The 18513-nt window shown below is 39.7% G+C and overlaps 1 protein-coding gene across 9 annotated transcripts in view; it reads left to right on the forward strand.

Moving 5' to 3' along the window:
• Positions 1-18513, forward strand: part of KDM4C (lysine demethylase 4C) — a 517981-nt gene that overhangs the window by 462722 nt on the left and 36746 nt on the right. For all 9 annotated transcript variants that reach the window (XM_037798517.1, XM_037798518.1, XM_037798531.1 and 6 more), the window contains one exon: positions 182-352. In XM_037798517.1, the coding sequence (XP_037654445.1) occupies positions 182-352 (171 nt within the window). The remainder of the gene's footprint in view (positions 1-181; positions 353-18513) is intronic.

The raw sequence follows: 18513 nt of genomic DNA on the forward strand, positions 1-18513 counted from the left end.
GTGACCTCTTGGCTCCTTTTGGAATCTCTCTGCCACTGAAGCTTATTTCATTTCCTTTCACTTCCCCCTTTTGGTCAAGAAGATGTTCTCCATCCCACGATGCTGGGTCTACATTCCTCCCCGGGAGTCATATTCCACGTTGCCAGGGAGATTCACTCCCCTGCCTTTTCCCTTCTTTTAGAAGCCCAAGGCTTGCGAGAAGGCCATATCCGTGGGTCAGACGGTCATCACGAAGCATCGGAACACTCGGTATTACAGCTGCAGAGTGATCGCCGTGACGTCACAGACATTCTACGAGGTCATGTTTGATGATGGCTCCTTCAGCAGAGACACATTTCCTGAGGATATTGTGGTGAGTAGGTTTCCTTGGGTGCCTGCTACCCAGTTTACTTTTTGTAAAACTAAACAGGCTGAATCCTTCAGGAATGTTTCTTTTGGCCTTTTGAGTAGCCCCTTCACTTGATATTCAAGTTTGCTGTTTTTTCCATAGCAGAGAAGTGTGACTTTCCAGGAGGATCCCTAGCTGTCGTCATTCTAAATAGTATACAGGTGAAATGAGACTAATCTCCCCAGATTCTTTTCATTAATAAGAAATGTGTTTGGCCAGGAAAAGTAAAATGGGAATCCATCCATTGTTTTCTATTACTAAGTGTTAGCATATTTAAATTCCTTTATGACTTCTTTTTTTTGTGTGCTTAACTGGAGAATATGGCTTTTATTAATCTAACCTGCCAGTGTATTTCAATCTGTGGATGTTTCACATGGGAGTAACAAAAATCACACAGGAAAACGGCTGTGGCATTTACTGTGTTTTTTAACCATGGCCCAGACCATGGCTCTGTGTGTGTGTCCGTGTGTGTGTGTGTGTGTGTGTGTGTGTGTGTGTGTGTGTGTGTGTGTGTGTCCCCTCCTTCCTCTGTCCCCATAATGAACACCTTGGGGCTTATTCAGAGGAACTAGTGAATGTGTTTCAGGAGTAATGACTTATTTCATTGTGGGCCCTGCTTTATAGCAGGATGTTCCATAAGAAGCATACTTTCCCTAGAAGATTTTTGAAACTGATATCAAGTCACGTGACTGAAATTAAAGTTAGTCTGGTGGTCATCTGTTATACCTTTTGCTTTTAAGGGGAATGTCAGTTTGGGGGTCCAGATCTCAATAAGGCATTTGTAGCTTCCTCCTTGTCCCAGGTCTCTGCTGATGCTTAGCTTTTATTTGTACTTGGAAAGACATTTCTTAATGACTTTTTAAATAGTAATAATTATGCATTAGGTGAATTGAAATTTACTGTAACTTTGTGAGATTGTTTATAAATACTTCTAGGATTTTGGTCTCCTGGGGCTGAAGAAGCATTGACTTGTTCAGCTTTGTTATGCTTACTTCTCTATGCCCTTAAGAGAACAAGTATGTAAGCAGAAGTGACTCTATTTGAAAGATTTTAAAGCAAGTGAATTTAAACAAATTAAAAATCCCAGAACTTGATCATATACCAAATTAGTGAACTCTGTATCTTTGCTGAATTCTGGCTGGAGCTTCATTTTTGTGTGTTACTATTGGTATTCACAAAACAGCAACCCTTATTGACTCTCCTTGTGAGAATTAAATCGTCCCTTCAAGCCCTTAGTCCACATTCACTGAGCACCTACTATGTGCCAAGAATCCCACTGGGTGCTGGGAAACGTGGAGAAAGAAGATGTCATCTCTGCAGAGTCTAGTAGGGGATGCAGCTTGGTAAAAGTGTGTTTTCTGAACAGTGTACAAATGCTGTAAATCAACCAAAAGCAACCAACCGTGGAGGCCCAGGAAGGGCAATCTACACACATCAGGTCTGGAAGAATGAGCAAGAGATTCCAGAGTTAATCTCTTACTGACTTAGTGACATTTACCACGTGCCACTTACTGCACCAAACCCTTGACTTGCATGCACTCAGTTCACCATTACAGCCCCACAGACCTATATGCTAGGCACTAGTATTTTTCATATTTTGCTGCTGAGGAAACCGAGGCACAAATTGGTAAATACTTTTGCAAGGTGACATATAGCTAGTAAGTATCAAAATAGTATTTAGTTCTTACACAGTCTGGCTCCAGAGCCTATGCTCATAGACCCTGGGAAGAAAGGACATTTAAATCAGGAAGAAAAGGTATATTCAAGGGCAAGAAAGGCAAGAAAACATAGAGGAGAGTGAGACCCCTTGATTTTCAGTAACCCTGCTGGGGTGCATACCTGTTTCAGAATTAACCCTTTTTTGTGTGCACTGTGAACATTGATGCAGCAAAAGAGAGAAAACCCTTTGGTGGGGAGCATGGTGGGTGTGGGGTAAAGGACTTCCAAGCTCTAATGCCAAACCCTGAGCAAAGGTAAAAAGGCAAAATAATTAAGTCTTGATGCATGATAGTATTTAATGACTCTTCAATTCCCTGTCACATCTCAAGCCTCTACTCACCCAGTCATTGTGAGGTTTTCCTGGAATGTTTTTAACTCATACATTGGAAAATAATGCCTGTGACCTGGCACTTTTCTGAAATTCCACAAGTCTTTCCTTTGACACTTTCCATTTCCTCTTATTGTGAACCCAAAACTAGACATGATTGTAAGTATGCCTGAGTGTCGTGAGAAGGACATAGGCCCTAAAATTTAGAAGATTGTTCAGGAAAACCTGGGCATTTAAATCAACAAGAATGAAAAAGCAAAATTCTTTACTACTTGATTAGCTAATGCTTTGCATATTTGATAAGGGTTTGAGTTTTAGCAGCCAGACTGTGTGTGTGTGTGTGTGTGTGTGTACATGCACATGTGCAGCACATGTGTGTGAAGTTCCTTGGAGAGTATGGCACACTCAGTAAGTGAGTTGACATAGATTGGAGAGACAGCATCTGTTTGTAGTTGTGTAAACAATCATTTCTTCAGGAAAAAATCTATACTCTTTTGGAGACAGATCTTTTCTCTTTCAACCTTTCCTCCCTCAGTACTCCCTGCCACTCCATCCCAATCTCTTACATTTTTCGTTGCTTGTCACAGGTTTCTTACACCGAGTAGGAATATTTCAATTAAATTGTTTTCAAATTTCACATACTTTCTTAATAGTGCCACCAGTTGTTTAGCTGCTGTGTCCTCTTCCGTTGTACCTTGGTGCTTATAAGGCTTCCCTGCATCACTTCTTTGGTAATTCTTTAGGGAAAGTTTTTTTTTTTAAATATATTTTCCTATCCATGCTGGGCCCCTGGTTTGTGCATTTTAGAAGACTCCTTACTCAAGGTGCAGAAGCTCGGACTCTGTGGAGCAGCTGTGTTGTTTTAGGAGGTTTATAGCACTCTGCAGTTCTACTCCATGTAGTTTGTCTTGGTCATCATCTGGTTCCCAAAAGGGGAAGTCATGGATTTTTAAGACAAGCTTTTGAAATGTAAAGGATTACCAATGTTTGGAGTCTTTATTTTTCACTGGAAAACTGAAATTAATGAAATGCTTTTGCAGTGTGTCAACTAGGTTTCAGTTTGAGACATGGGATTTTGGTGTTAATTTTAAAGATATGATATGTACATGTAGTTAAGTATATTATAAACATATTCATGTATAAATATCTGTTCCCACATATGATGTATGTGTTCGCACACACTCAACACAAATGCACCGTTATTTTGGATGTTATGTGATAGCCAGCCAGCCGAGAATACCTGGAAGGACAGCTTTGTTGGATTCAAGAGCCTGGAGGGGGAGCATGGAGGGCCCTGTCTTTCCTCACGTAGGCTCCTGCCTGGGTCCCGGGGCGGGGAGGGGGGGGCACACATGTGGATCCTGGACTCTTGCCTTTGTTGAGCTACCCTCTCCAGAGGGGAGAGGTGGGCTTTCCCCCCGGATGTTGGAGATTGGAGGATTCAAACTATATAACGTGAAAAGCAGAAGCGACAAGAGCTGTTTGGAGAAGCTGAGGGCCGCTTCTTTTTTAAATTTTATTTTGAAATAAATTCAAACTTACAGGAACAGTTGCAAAAACAATACAAACCCCATACACAGAACTGCATAACCCGACCTCCCTCCCCTGATACCCCAATCCACCAACTTTAACATCCTGTCACAGCACCATTTCTTTCTTTTCCTCCCTCTCTCCCTCCCTCCCTATCATCCATCATCTATTGCTCTGTCTTCTGAACATATGAGAGCAAACAATATAGTTCACATGTACATTTCCCATGAACAAGAACATTCTTTTATGCATTCCCACTAAGTGCAGCTAAGAAGTTCAAGAAATTCAACACTGATACAAAGCTTACATTCTTTATTTCCTTTGTTTTCCTTATGTCCCAACTGTGTCCCTTTGAGCCTCCTCTCCTCCATCCTCAGATCCCATCCAGGATCATCCTTGGCATTTAATTGTCATTTTCTATTTAGACTGTCTTTTTTTTTTTTCCACTTGTGGAAACATATATACAGCCTAAATCTTCCCATTCCAACCCCTTCCTAGCATTCCATTAGTGGGATTAATCACATTTAGAACGTTGCAATGCTGTCATCTTCCCACCATCCATTACTAGAAATTTCCCTTCACCCCAAACAGAAACCGTACACTCATTTCTTAACTCCCCATTGCCCCTTCCCCCACTTCTTGTAACCCGTACTCCACTTTTCATCTCTATGATCATATTCTCTGATACTTTCTTTGTGTTTACCGTGAGGTTTAAATTTAACCTCTTAAGTCTATAACAATCTTCTTTTTCTTTGATACCAACTTAACTTCAGTAGGACACATAAAGTATGTTCCTATACTCCTCCATTGCCCCACCTTTATGTAGTTCTTGTCAAAAATTACATATTTTACATTGAGTCCAAAACCATTGATTTATCATTACAGTTTATGTATTTTAGGTCCTGTAGGAAGTAAATAGTGGAGTTACAAATCAAAAATGCAGTAGTATTGGTATTTATATTTACCATGTGATCTTTACTGGAAATCTTTATTTCTTCATGTGGTTTCAGTCAATTGTTTAGTGTCCCTTCCTTTCAGCCTGCTCAACTCCCTTTAGCATTTCTTATAGGACTGATCTACTGGTGATGAAGTCCCTCAGCTTTCGATTATCTGAGAATGTTTTCATCTCCCCCTCATTTTTACCCTCCAGGTGTTTGTGAATTCTCCAAGTCTCTGATAGTTATTGACTTCTATTTATATTCTATTGTGGTCAGAGAAAGTGCTTTGAATAAATTCAATTAAAAAAAAATTTATTGAGGCTTGTTTTATGTCCTAGCATATGGTCTATTCTGGAGAAAGATCCGTGATCACTAGAGAAGAATGTGTGTCCTGGTGATTTGGGATGTAATGTTCTATATATGTCTTAAATTTCTCTATCTCTCTCTCTCCTTTCTTTGTTTCTCTGTAGGTAGGGCTCCCTTTAGTATCTGAAGTAGGGCAGGTCTTTTATTAGCAAAATCTCTCAGCATTTGTTTGTCTGTGAAAAATTTAAGCTCTCCCTCAAATTGGAAGGAGAGTTTGCTGGATAAAGTATTTTTGGTTGGAAATTTTTCTCTCTCAGAATTTTAAATACGTCATGCCACTGCCTTCTCACCTCCATGGTGGCTGCTGAGTAGTCACTACTTAGTCTTATGTTTTTTCCTTTGTATGTGGTGAATTGCTTTTCTCTTGCTGCTTTCAGAACTTGCTTCTTCTCTTCAGTATTTGACAGTCTGATCAGAATATGTCTTGGAGTGGGTTTATTTGGATTTATTCTATTTGGAGTTCGCTGGGCATTTATGGTTTGTGTATTTATATTGTGTAGAAGGTTTGGGAACTTTTCCCCAACAATTTCTTTGAATACACTTTCTAGACCTTTAGCCTTCTCTTCCCCTTCTGGGACACCAATGAGTCTTATATTTGGATGTTCTATTTTATCTATCCTATCCCTGAGATCCATTTCGATTTTTTTTATTTTTTCCCCATTCTTTCTTTTGTTCTTTCATTTTCTGCTTTGTGGTCCTCGAGGATGCTGAATCATTGTTCAACTTCCTCTAATCTTGTATTATGAGTATCCACAGTCTTTTTAATTTGGCCAACAGTTTCTTTTATTTCCATAAGATCTTCTATTTTTTATTGACTCTTACATTTTCTTCTTTTTGCTCTTCTAGGATCTTCTTTATGTCCTTTCTATCCTGTTCCATGCTCTTCTTCATGTCCTTTATATCCTGTGCCATGCTCTTGTCCTGTGTCTTCAGTTCTTTGATTAATTTCTCCCAGTACTGTGTCTCCTCTGATCTTTTGATTTGGGTGTTTGGGTTTGGGTTTGGGTTATCCATATCGTCTGTTTTTTCATATGCTTTTAAGTTTTCTGTTGTTTTGGGCTCTTGGCATTTGCTTTACTTGATAGGGTTCTTTTAGGACATGAAGGATTATTCAGACACCAATCTCTAATTTGTCAGATCTACAGCTTTGTGGCGTACACTTTCTCTGACTAACCAGCAGATGGCATCCACGAGTCACCTATTTCCCTCAAGTCAGTTCTCCCCAACTTTGTCTTTGTGGTGTGTGGGGATCTGATTCTTATGCGGTTCAATTGGTGCAGTAAGTTTGGGTGTGTTATTGTTGCTGTCCGTCCTGAATGTGAGGCATGTGTCTGAGCGGTTAGGGAGGCAGGGCAGCTTTAATAATCAAACCTCCTAGGTGTTCCCGGAGATTTAAGGCTTTTGCAAGAGTCTAGGCTTTCACCTCAGTCCCACCACAGATTGTCTCTGCCGCTGACCCACAAGTCCCTGGCACTGGCATAGGGTCACTGGGATTTCTGAGCAGGTCCCCCTTCTCAGCCATGCTCTTCCAGGACCCCTGCCGAGGCAAGGCTGCACCACGTCACCGTGCAGGGTCGTTCCCAGCCTGCTGGTAAAGATGGTTGAATAGGGCATGTTAATTTCCCCCTCTTCGCATAGATGCACCTTCCCAGCTCTGGGACAATTAGCTGTGGGTGCACTAAAGGCCACTGTCCACGGCCAATATAGTGGCATGTACGCCGTGCTGTGGGAAACACTCCCCATCACACTGGGACCCTTGGTGCGGCTCTGGGCTATGGGTCCAGCCCTGGGCAGGAGCATCCCCAGCCAGCCAGGGAGATGGTTGCAAGGGGCGTGGTTTCTTTCTCCTTTCGGCTCCTGTCTACCCCCCTGGCCCCGAGACAATCAGCAGCGGGTGTGGGAAGGGCTATCCTCCCCACCAGACAACGAGGCATTGGGACAGCCTGCTCCTGCCATGCTTTACTGCGTGGTTCTCACCATTGTATCCACAGTTGGTCCCAGGTTTGTTTTTCTTTTTTTAAAGGAACTAGTCCGTCTCCAAACGCCAACCCACCATTTCCCCACACTGCGGCGTGGCTGCTGGACTTTCAGCCGGTTCACTCACTCATTTCAGAATGCAGACTCCCGGTTTCACCAAAAGCACGATCTGTGTGGATTTAGCAGACCTTGTCTGGCTGGTGCATCACTGGAACTGGTGCTCGGGTCACTTTCTGGCTTTTATCTAGTGTTTTTCATGGAGATGTTTTTTTGCCCTGTCTCACCTAGCCGCCATCTTGGGTTCTCTGAGGGCTGCTTCTTATCACCCAAACCGTATGGAAGCATCTGCCTGCTAGTAAATTGCATGTCACGAAAAGGTAGAAGTAGCAAGGGCCTTTCAGGAGAAGCAGCAGGGGCCTCTGTAATCCCAAACCATAGATAGGTACAGGCCTTGCTAGTTACAGTTATGCCCAGGCAGGGCTACCTGGGGTCATCGCTTAGAAGGGAAACTTATGACTAGGCCAGGCAGGGAAATGGGGCACCAAATATAATTTCTTTATACCAGTATAACCATATTCAGGCCATGTGGCTAAACTGCTAGGATGGTCTCACTTCTGCTTTTGATATTTACTTACATTGGAACTGTCTTTTGGGAGATAGGGACCCTGTTCAGGATCCTAGTAGGGGAATTTCATGAGGATATAAGAAAAAATATACCAGGTCTGGCCCTGCCTCGGTATCTTACAGATTGTGGCAAAACAGCATATAATTGTTTGGTGGAAACAGTAAATAGATATTATAATTCTTCAGAGAAGTCTTACATTTTCATTAGATGATATACCTGTGACTTCTGAACCTGGTGGTAGAACATAAATTTTTAGGGTCCTAAAACTTTCCAGTCCATACAGTGTGCTTCCCAGGGGATCATGCTGCTTGGGAGAGTTACTTATGAAATGTAGTGTGGTGGGGCATTGCTGCTACTGAGGAACCAGTTTCTCTAAGCTGTGTTTATGTTTACTTGCTAACTACAACTGCTACAAGGATACAGTGAGCTTCAATTTTTAACTATGTAAATGGAGCCATAACTTTAAAATGTTATTTTAAAGTTCTCAAGTTTAGAATATCAAATTTAATCATCCTAAGCTATTTATGTGACATAAATATAATCCCTTATGAAGCCTGATGCTTTAATAAAGAAAATTACTTTCCCTTATTTATAAAGTTAGTGGTTACAAATAATTTTTTAAATTTAACAAATGAGAAACCTTTAATTGCAGGCTGGCCTATCCCATATTTGAAAATAATTTTTCCAGCTACTAAAATGTCTGCATTAAGATTTTGTGACTAGAGTGAGTATTTGAGCAGTAGGAATTAACATTCTTTGGACTACCAGGGAATTTCTTTCCATACCTAAGTACTTTATTTCTGTGATGGCCAGAAAAATGTCCAAAATTTTTTCTCTTAATGGTACACCTGCAGCATGTGTATATCAGCCCATGTACACGTGGCATGCAATCTGTAGCTGTCAAGAGAAGTAATAAAAGATGTATTGCTGCACGCCTCGATCTGTCAGTCTGTGAAATTGCAACACGCCTTTTGAATTTTTTTGTCTGCCACTATTTCGCTGGGAATAAAAGTTGCCTGTTTGAAAAAAACTCAGCGATTATAGAGATCCCAGGGTCCCCTCTTAGCATCAACTAAAACCTGGAATCCTCTGGCGTGATCATGTAGACAGCAGAGTGATGACTGCTTCCTTTAGTCTGAACTTAGAGCTCATTTCGAGAGAGGATGGTGTTGCACCGTGAACTGGATCATTTTAGAATGAGCACTTAAAATTCACCACTGGGCATGAGAAGAGAAACAGGACCATTTAGAAATTCACCAGCAAGAGTGCATCACTGAAATTTCCATGAGGACCCACTATGTTTTTCAGCCTTTGTTGAAATATGAAAGAAGCAAGAGATCTATTTGCTTCAGGATTCTGGGGAAGAACTGCCATGTCCTTTAGTTCTTGTGGACTCTACAGTGCAAACTGTAAGGTTCTTAGAGTTTTTTTTTTTTTTTTTCCCTCACTTATAGGCAAGTAGCTTAAACTTTAGAGCCTCAGATTTTTCTGGTTCAATTATTTCTACTTTCTAGGGCTATTAAATAGACCAAATGAGCTAAATGCCTGGTATATAGTAGGCACAAAATCAAATTTTTTAGGATATTAACTGCAGTCTGTAGAAACTTTTTTCTGGTACTGATGAAATTTGGAGACCAAAGAGGACTTGGTACCTGCATGCGTGAGATTTCACTGTCAGTTTATCGTTTTCTCTTGATATAAAGTAATCCGAGCATCTTCCATACTTTATAATAAAAATATGGTTCCTGATATTTACATTTATATTTTTCAAAGTGTTTTTATAAGTGTTATTTAGTTGCTTTTCATTATAAGCCCTGTTCCAAAGTAAGTTCCTGCCCATTTCACAGATGTGATACTTGCCAAATTACAAAAGTGTTTTAATTTTTCCCTAGCTCACAAAACAAGGTAGTGACAAAGTTAGGTCCAGAATACAAGTCAGCCCCCTCTGTAATCAATTGCTCATTGCCTCCGTAGTTTTTGTCATGTTTCCAGGAAGTCTGCTCTTTGTGACTTAATATAATTGTGGTAGAAGACTTTGTGCCTCCCCAATGGTAAAACATGGCATCCTGTGGGCATATCAGGTTGCTGATGTTCTGCACTGCACAGGCCCCCACTGCCAAACAGAGGTGTAGGGGACTCTGGTGTTCTGGAGGCAAAATAAAATATCTTGGTGGGTTCGAAAGACCAAGAAAAAGTTGTTCTCAGAAACATTCTATGCCATGGGATCCTAGGAAGCACTTTTGGATGCCTGTTAGCTCCTGGATTGTAGGTGCTCTGGATTTCAAGTCAGGTGGACTTGCACACATTACAATGGCAGACCCCAGGTTGACCCAGAGAGTCCTTGTCAATGAGGCCACCTCAGCATTGGGAAGTCTTGCCCCATGCCAGCCCATTAGTGTTATTTCTGCTCCAGACTGATGCCCTTCTCTCCTGCCATGCTGTCCTGTTGTTCTGTAGTCAATGGATATTTTCTTTTTGCCCAGGGTTCTGCGTTTGGCCCACATGGCATCAGAAATGGTGCCTTTGCTTCTGTATCCTGACAGTGGAGCTGGGAGTCTATGAGATGAAAGGCTTCACCTAATTCCAGTTGGTTTGTACTTCTAAGGGAAGCTTTTTATATATGAAGAAGAATACTTATTACTCTGATTTTAATCAGTATTCGAATTAAAATCCATTTTTCTTAAGCCTTTAAATTCAGCTGACAGATATTGTTATTTATAAATTTAATAATTTTTACATAAAAAGTAAGGACATACTCTTTCATTTGTTCCTTGATTAATGTTCATATAATGCATAAAATTGACAGATCAAATTCTAACCATTTTTTATTTAAGTAATCAAGTTTCCTTGGACTTCTTAACTATGATTATAAATTTAATATATACAGTTCTCACAAATGTCAATTTTTCTAAGTACTTACTGGCCATAACTCTAATAAATCAGACATTAGTAGTTCAAATTCTCTAGAGTATTTCAAATATCTTCAAAAACAAGAAAAAAATACACAAAGCAATGCAACGGTTACTGTACCTGTATAAATACAACTTACACAAAATTGATAAGTAGATAAAAATAATTTACTCAACAAAGGGGAAGACAGTATTACCATTTGGGGCTAGGAGTTTACTAAGGAAAAAAAAACCTCAAGGACATTAAGAGAGTAGAATCTGGATCAATTTTTGGAGACTAAACCCACAGTTCTTGGGCCAGGGCCTCTCATTAAATCAGTTTCATCTTATTCATCATTTCTCAATGTTTTTCCCCTCACTGAAGACCTCATAGTCACTTGAATTTCATGTACTGTCTTTTACTGGGACATGGGTACTTTCCAGGTCTTGGAATATTGTCCCCTTCTATGTAACTCTTGTGCAACTGTTTACATTAAAGCCTGGGGCATATTAATGGAATGTTGAAGACCGTATTCAAGTTGTAGTTGCACCCCCTTTCTGTTTTATAAACTTTACGTGTCTCACTGACCACTACTCAGTAGGTGTCATATTGACAATTTCCATTTAGCACTGGTGATCCTCTAAGAAAATTGTATTGCCCTGATGTCCCATGTAGGAGATTAACTAGTTGCCATGAAGACACACTGTCAGTTATGTTTTTCTTCAGTTATTTACTTTCTTCACTTGACAGTATTTCTCTTATTTCTCTTTTGGTAATTATCTCAAGGTGATTGGTTTGGGAAATTTATTCCCAAGGGACAGGTTCCTGGCATTTCTTTTTCCATCCTTTTCTTCCCAAGGGAACTCCAGGTATGGCATCTCATCTTCAGTCTAACAAAATCAGAATCACTGCCTTGAACTTGAGGGCAGTGTTATTAGTTTTCAGGACTTCATCATCTCTTCTCAGTGCAAAGCTCAGACCAAAGGGTGGCAGGCACCTTGAACCAAATCCACCCTGTGTTTGGGAATATCCAGTGACATCATTCTTTTTGAGCTTTGTGTTCAACGCTGTGCTAGGCAACATGGAGGATTCAGAGATGTGTAAGTGTAGCTGTGGGAATAATCCTGGGTATTCTGGAGGCAAAATAAAATATCTAGGTGGGTTGTAAAAAACAAGAAAAAAGTTTTCCCAGAAACATTCTTTGCCATGGTTTCCTGAAAGGCATTTTTGGGATCCCTTTTAGCTCCTGGATTTAGGTGCTCTGGATTTTCAAGTCAGATAGGTCTGCAAAGATTGGAGTGGAGACCCCAGGTTGGCCCAGAGACTCCTTGTCATTGAGGCCACCCTCAGCATTGGGAAGTCCCTCCCCATCCCAGCCCATTTGTGTTACTTCTCCTCCAGACTGGTTACCCTTACCTTGTCCCACTCCCTGCAGGAGCTGGTCTAAAAGATGTCACAAGAAAAATACCAGATAAAGATTATAGAAGGTAAATTCAGATATGGAAGCAATTGTGGCGTGCACAGTTTAAGGAAAGAGGAGGAGTGATAAGTGCTGGGTTACTTAGCTGTAAGAGTTCTTAATATATTCTAGATACAAGTCCTTTGTTGGATACATGTTTTGAAAATGTTTTCTCTCAGTTTGAATAGCATTCTGTTATATGAATATAACGTACTTTGTTTATTCATTTCCCAGTTGATGGACATTTGGATTGTTTCCAGCTTGGGACTGTTATGAATAATGCTGCTATGAATATTTGGTTGCAGGTCTTTATGTGGACAAATGTTTTTATTTCTCCTAAGTAAATACCTAGGAGTGAGAATACTGAGTTATACAATATGTTTAACTTTCTCAGAAACTGCCAAACCGTTTTTCCAAAGTGACTATACCATTTTGTGTTCCACCAGCAACGTGTGGTTAATCCTTGCCAATACCTGGTTTTGTCAGTCTTTTGGATTCAAACCCTTATAGTAGGTGTGTAATATTATCTCATTGTTTTAAGTTTTTTTAAAAAAATATATTCTGTGTATAAATCTTTTAACACATACATAGTTTGCAGATATTTTCTCCCAGTTTCTTTCCTCTTTTTTTTCCTCTTTCTGTATTTTAATGGTATCTTTTTATCAATTTGTTCTTTATGAATCATACTTTTGGGGTCATATCTTAAGAAATCTTTGTCTAACTCAAGGTCATAAATATTTTCTCCTATGTTTTCTTCCAGAAGTTTTATAGTTTTAAGCCTTTCATTTAATGTTCGTATATGATGTGAGGTCTAAGAGTCTAAATTCATTTTATTTGTTTATTTGCATATGGATATCCAGTTGTTCCAGCACAATTTCTTGAAAAAAATTTTCCTTTCCCCATTGAATTGGCTTGGCATCGTTGTCAAAAATCAGCCAACCATAAAAGTAAGGATTTATTTCTGGACTTTCTACTCTGTTCTGTTGCCTTATATCTCTATCCTTACACCAATACTAAATTTTCTTGATTACTGCAGCTTTTTGGTAAATTTTGAAGTCTAGTAGTGTTAGTATTCCGACTTTGTTCTTAATTTTAAAAAATCGTTTTTGTTATTCTAGGTACTTTGCATCTTCATATAAATGTTACAGTCAGCTGGTCAGATCTCAGCAGCCTGAGGAGATTTGGGTAGGGATTGCAATGAATTTATAGATTGATTTGAAGAATTGCCATCTTAATGATAATGAATCTTCCAAACCATAAACATGATATGTCTTTCTCTATTCATTCCGATTTTCTTTCGTTTATCTCAGAGGTATTCTATAGTTTTCAATATTGTGCTTCTTTTAAAATTTATTCCTCAGTTTTGAATTATTTTTGATGCTATTATAAATGGAATTGTTTTCTTAATTTCATTTTCAGATTGCTTATTGTGGATAAGTGAGTTTGACCTGTCTGCTGAGCTTCACTTTGCTGTCTATTCGGCATAACGCCTGGATTGCCAAAAGACACTGTGTCCAAAACCAGAACCTGTGTGCCCTGAGTTTTCTTTTCTTCCTCTATTCTCCATTTCTTTGTGTGGCCCTGGTCATCCTTACTTATGCTTCACAACTGAAGCCCAACCATTTGTGAGAGAATACAGTGTTTTTTCTTAGTAGGATGGATAAAACCATATAAAAAATATTTTAATCGTTAAGTTGAAAAACTGTATGAAGAATTCCTTCCTATATCCACTTTTAAATTGTTATCCTTCTGCAATGAAGTTAGCAAAAGAGCTTTGTAATTACCAGCCAATAGTCCTCAGTGAGTTATTTAACTTCTTTGAGCTTTGGTTTCCTCATCTAAAATTGGAAACCCTACAACTTAACTTTCTGAATTGATATAAGGATTAAATGAGAGAATGTCTATAATCTTCATTGTGCAGCACTAGGAACCTATTAGTTACTCCAAAAATGTCACTCCTTTTTCCTTCTTGAGTTAAGTCTTTCAAAATTATACTGCAGAGGAGGTGTTAGAGTCCATATAAGCTGTTTTTTATTCAATTTTATTGAGATATATTCACAAACCATACAGTCATCAACAGTGTACAGTCAGTTGTTCACAGTACCATTATTTAGCTGTGCAGTCATCACCACAATTTTGAACATTTTCATTATCACACACACTAAAAGAATAAGAATAAAAATTAAAGGAAAAAAGAACACCCAAAACATCCCATACCCTCCATACCTCCCTGTTATTCATTTAATTTTTATCCACATTTTGCTATTCATCTGTCCATAAACTGGATAAAGGGAGTGGGAACCACAAGTTTTTCACAATCACATGGTCACCCAGTATAAGCTATATACTTATACTATTGTCTTCAAGAATCAAAGCTACTAGGTTGCAGTCTAACAGTTTCAGATATTTCCTTCTAACTATTCCAATATACTAAAAACTAAAAAGGAATATCTAGATATATAATGCATAAGAATAACCTCCAGAATGACCTCTCGACTCTGTTTGAAATCTCTCAGCCATTGAAACTTAATTTTGTTTCATTTCTCTTCCCCCTTTTGGTCCAAGAAGGCTTTTTCAATCCCATGTTGCCACGGAGATTTATACCCCTGGGAGTCATGTCCCACATAGGGGGGAGGACAGTAAGTTTATCTGCAAAGTTGAGTTAGAGAGAGAGGCCACACATGAGCAACAAAAGAGGTTCTCTGGGGGTGACTTTTAGGCACAATTTTAAGTAGGTTTAGCTTCTCCTTTGCAGTAACAAACTTCATAAGAGCAAGCCCCAAGATCGAGGGCTTGGCCTTCTAATTGGTAGTCCCTCAAGGGGGCTTTGCAAATACATTTTTTATTCTCTGCCTAGTTTACTCTGGGATGTATTGGGGCTTCACATTAACCTGTACAAACCAACCAGATTTCACTCCCTATTTAAAGTTTCATGTAATTATGGTGTTTGAATAAACTGACCATACAAGTTAAATTATATAGTGTGGTACAAAAAAATATAGATTTTGCACCTATTAAACATCTCTTCCTTTGGTATCACACAGAAGCTGAAATTTTAAAACACTGTCAATATCGTCCTTTACCCTTTAGTCTGATTTAGCAGCTGCTGTGTTCCTTACAAAGGGTCTGAAGCATGGTTTTAAAAGGGTTTCTATTCCCTTGCACTTTCCAGACTGTCCAGCAGATGGCACTGTTCGGTAAGTTAATCATCCTCAGCGGCTGCTTTGTCTCTGAGCGCAGGCTGCATCTACACATGTGAGCTGAAACTGTGGGATTCCTATGCCCTCACCTTGCCAGCCAAAATCTGGCTCGATGTGGGGCTACACCTATGGCAGAGTACTCCCTCAGCTGACCCAGTACTCCAGCTGTCCCCCAGACAAGGAAAGTGCTGCCAGCTGCTGCTTCCTTCAAGGGTGGGGGAAGGGTTTTCATACCCAGGGCTGGAAACGCAGTCTCTGTCCACGTTTTCTCAGTCTCTTTGTCGCTCACTGACTTGGGCCTTGAAATGACCTTCCCTGTCCCCTGGGTCTTCGAACAGTGGGGTGTGTCTCACTACTGTGAGAGATTTTATAGTCTCTGTTGGTGGCCGGAGGGGTCCTGTCTGTTGATTGTGTGCCTTTCCCACACTGAGCCCGAGTGAGAGGAGGGAAGGACTGGCTGGTCGGGGTGGAAGATTCCTCCCTGATATTTCTTCTCTTTCTTCAGTTTGGCATCTGCAGGGACCTTCTCCAGTCTATATCCTCCTCCAGAGTTTCAAACAATTCAGAATTGTCCATTTTTTCATTGACTCCCTGGAGAGTTTTCAACAGCTGTTTACATTGCCATGTTAATGACATCACCCCAAGCCATTTTCTTTCAATATTCTGAACTTCTGTAAAGCCATATGGACAATTCATTTGTATGTCTACCTAACATCAGTATGTTGGAAATGTGCCTTATAAAAGTCTTCAAAATTTGATTTCAGAATTATAATTTCTGCACTTCTATATAAGAAAAGAATAGAAAATACCTGTTAAAACAGTGGTTCTCTCTGCTAAGAGATCTTAAAAATGATAAATGTACTTAGACCTAAAAGTACTTTGTAGTTTTAAAACAGTGTTTCTATGATATCATATTTCAAACCAGAACATGTTTTTGTTTTTTTTTTTTCCCGCAAAAAGAAAGAAGTGAGGAAGGAATAAAGGAAAGGCACATTCTCTCTCTCTTTCTTGTTAGCAATGCATTGGAGAGAAATGAAGAAGTGTTCACTTAAAAAACGAAGAAATTAAATTCCAAGTTTTCCATTTTTTTTGTTTGCCATAGTTCTTATCAGAGTTTAATATATGGAATCTACTAAACTTTAAGCTTCTTGAAAACAGGAACCGTGATGTTTTGAGTTACTTTTACATACTTAGCTCTCAGTACAGGGCATGGCCTATAGAAATGGGTAATAAATAGTTTTTCAATGGAAAGAATTAATATGTATAGTCATCACATATTTAGGTAGTAATTTGGTTATTCAGTCATACCTTTGACAGTTATTTTGAAAGTCAAAGTCAATGTTAAGAATTGTTTTAAAATTTGACTCCAAATTCATATTGTAAGCTTCATGTTCTTTCTAGGAAAAGAATATTTAGTATTTAGAGCAAAACTCCTTTACCAAAATGCATTTTATTTACATAAGGGGTCTCATTATACACAACAACTGTCCCTCTCTAGGCTGAGGCCAGGCCCATCTGAGCAGAGAGGGCACAGCCAAGTGAGGAGGAGCGGCTGAGGCCAACCTGAGGTGGCAGGTGCTCCAGGTGCAGGGATCTGGGCTGTCCTGGGCCATGCCACAAGGGCTGCCAGGTGGGGGGGGGGGCTCAGCATGGAGCTGTGGAGCCCTCTGTGGAGCCCATTTTTTGAGCTGCCCCACTGCATCTGTTCCTCTGTCCCTGTCTCACCACAGGGGTCATGGGTGTGTCCATCCCACATTCCTAGAAGCTCTGGGGCAGCAGCAGGAGGCATGGAACTGGCTCCACAGCTCCCATCTCTGGAAAGGCTGTGCCTCAGTAAGTGGTCCCAGAGATGACCTGAGCCCATAGCATTTTGGCTTCTACCTCAGATTCTTTAAACACGGTCTCTAGTCCTAAAAAAATTTTGAAACCGCTGGTTCAGATGAAGTGAATAATGTTCTGTCCCACTGCGATATGAGTGAGAAATCAGTCATGCAGCCAGGCTTAGGAAGCCCTGATATTAACACAGCTGCTGGCACTCGTGTCCGCCCGAGAGCAGGACTATTGGGAAATGTCTTCAGTGGTCCTGGCAGGCTCCCCTGTGAATATCCAGCACAGTGGCATAGTTTTAAATCTCAGGGTAGGGCTGAATTAACCTCTCTTTGATAGAAGCTATAAATATAACGAAAACTCATAGTTAGTAAATACATGGCCACTTCCCATTGTAATATCAGAATGCCAGTGTTCATTACTGATCCTTCTTTTCCTCTTTAAATTAAAATGATGCATTAGCTGCCTTTGATGTATGGTTTCCAACTTTTCAATCTTTCCCTCCTGTACCTTCTTTTTTATCTGAAACTTAGATTCTGTGGCCCTTAAATGTGGTATAATCAGGTTGCTACATGTGTGTTTCATGCATTAAATTTTTGAGCACTAACTCTTCCTATAGCAAGTTTTGTAAGCATGGCTTTCTGTACAGTTTCTGAAATCTATACCTAACAGCATGAGTTTCTTGGTTCTAACAGTCAATAGGGAGATACCTGTTTACAAGCCATTTTACATTATTTTTCACATCCATCAACCCCAGGTGCTAACACACCAAGATATAGCACATAAGTTGATGACACATCCCAGAAGATGTGGGGCCATAAATCAATGAAGAATATATATTCCTGTTTGACCATGGGGTTTAAATTATTTTGGTAATAGAATAAACTTATATTACTGTCTGATAAGTATATTTAGTAGAAGTCAGTACTATCTACCTATTGATGAATGACACAGCTTACATTTTATTTCATTTTTTGGACCTTATTTGAAAGAGGTTAACTGATTTTCATGGGTGGCAGGGAACCATTAATAAATTATATTTTGAGGTTGGTATGTGAGTAAAGAGAGAAGAATAATGATAAAGGAAAAGTGAAGAGAGTGGAGTAAGTAGATTTTTTTTCCCTTCAGTTTCTCATCTTTTCCAGTCAGAGTGTTCTGTTCTAAAAAGTTGAGTGAAAAACTTGGAAGCTGTTGTCTGCAATAATCATTGTTGGTAGTTTGTGTCTCTGCAAATCGATTCTGCTGCATCATCTGATTTTACACCTTC

Source organism: Choloepus didactylus, chromosome 10 (assembly GCF_015220235.1).
Source record: "Choloepus didactylus isolate mChoDid1 chromosome 10, mChoDid1.pri, whole genome shotgun sequence".
In the NCBI taxonomy this organism is placed as follows: domain Eukaryota; kingdom Metazoa; phylum Chordata; class Mammalia; order Pilosa; family Megalonychidae; genus Choloepus; species Choloepus didactylus.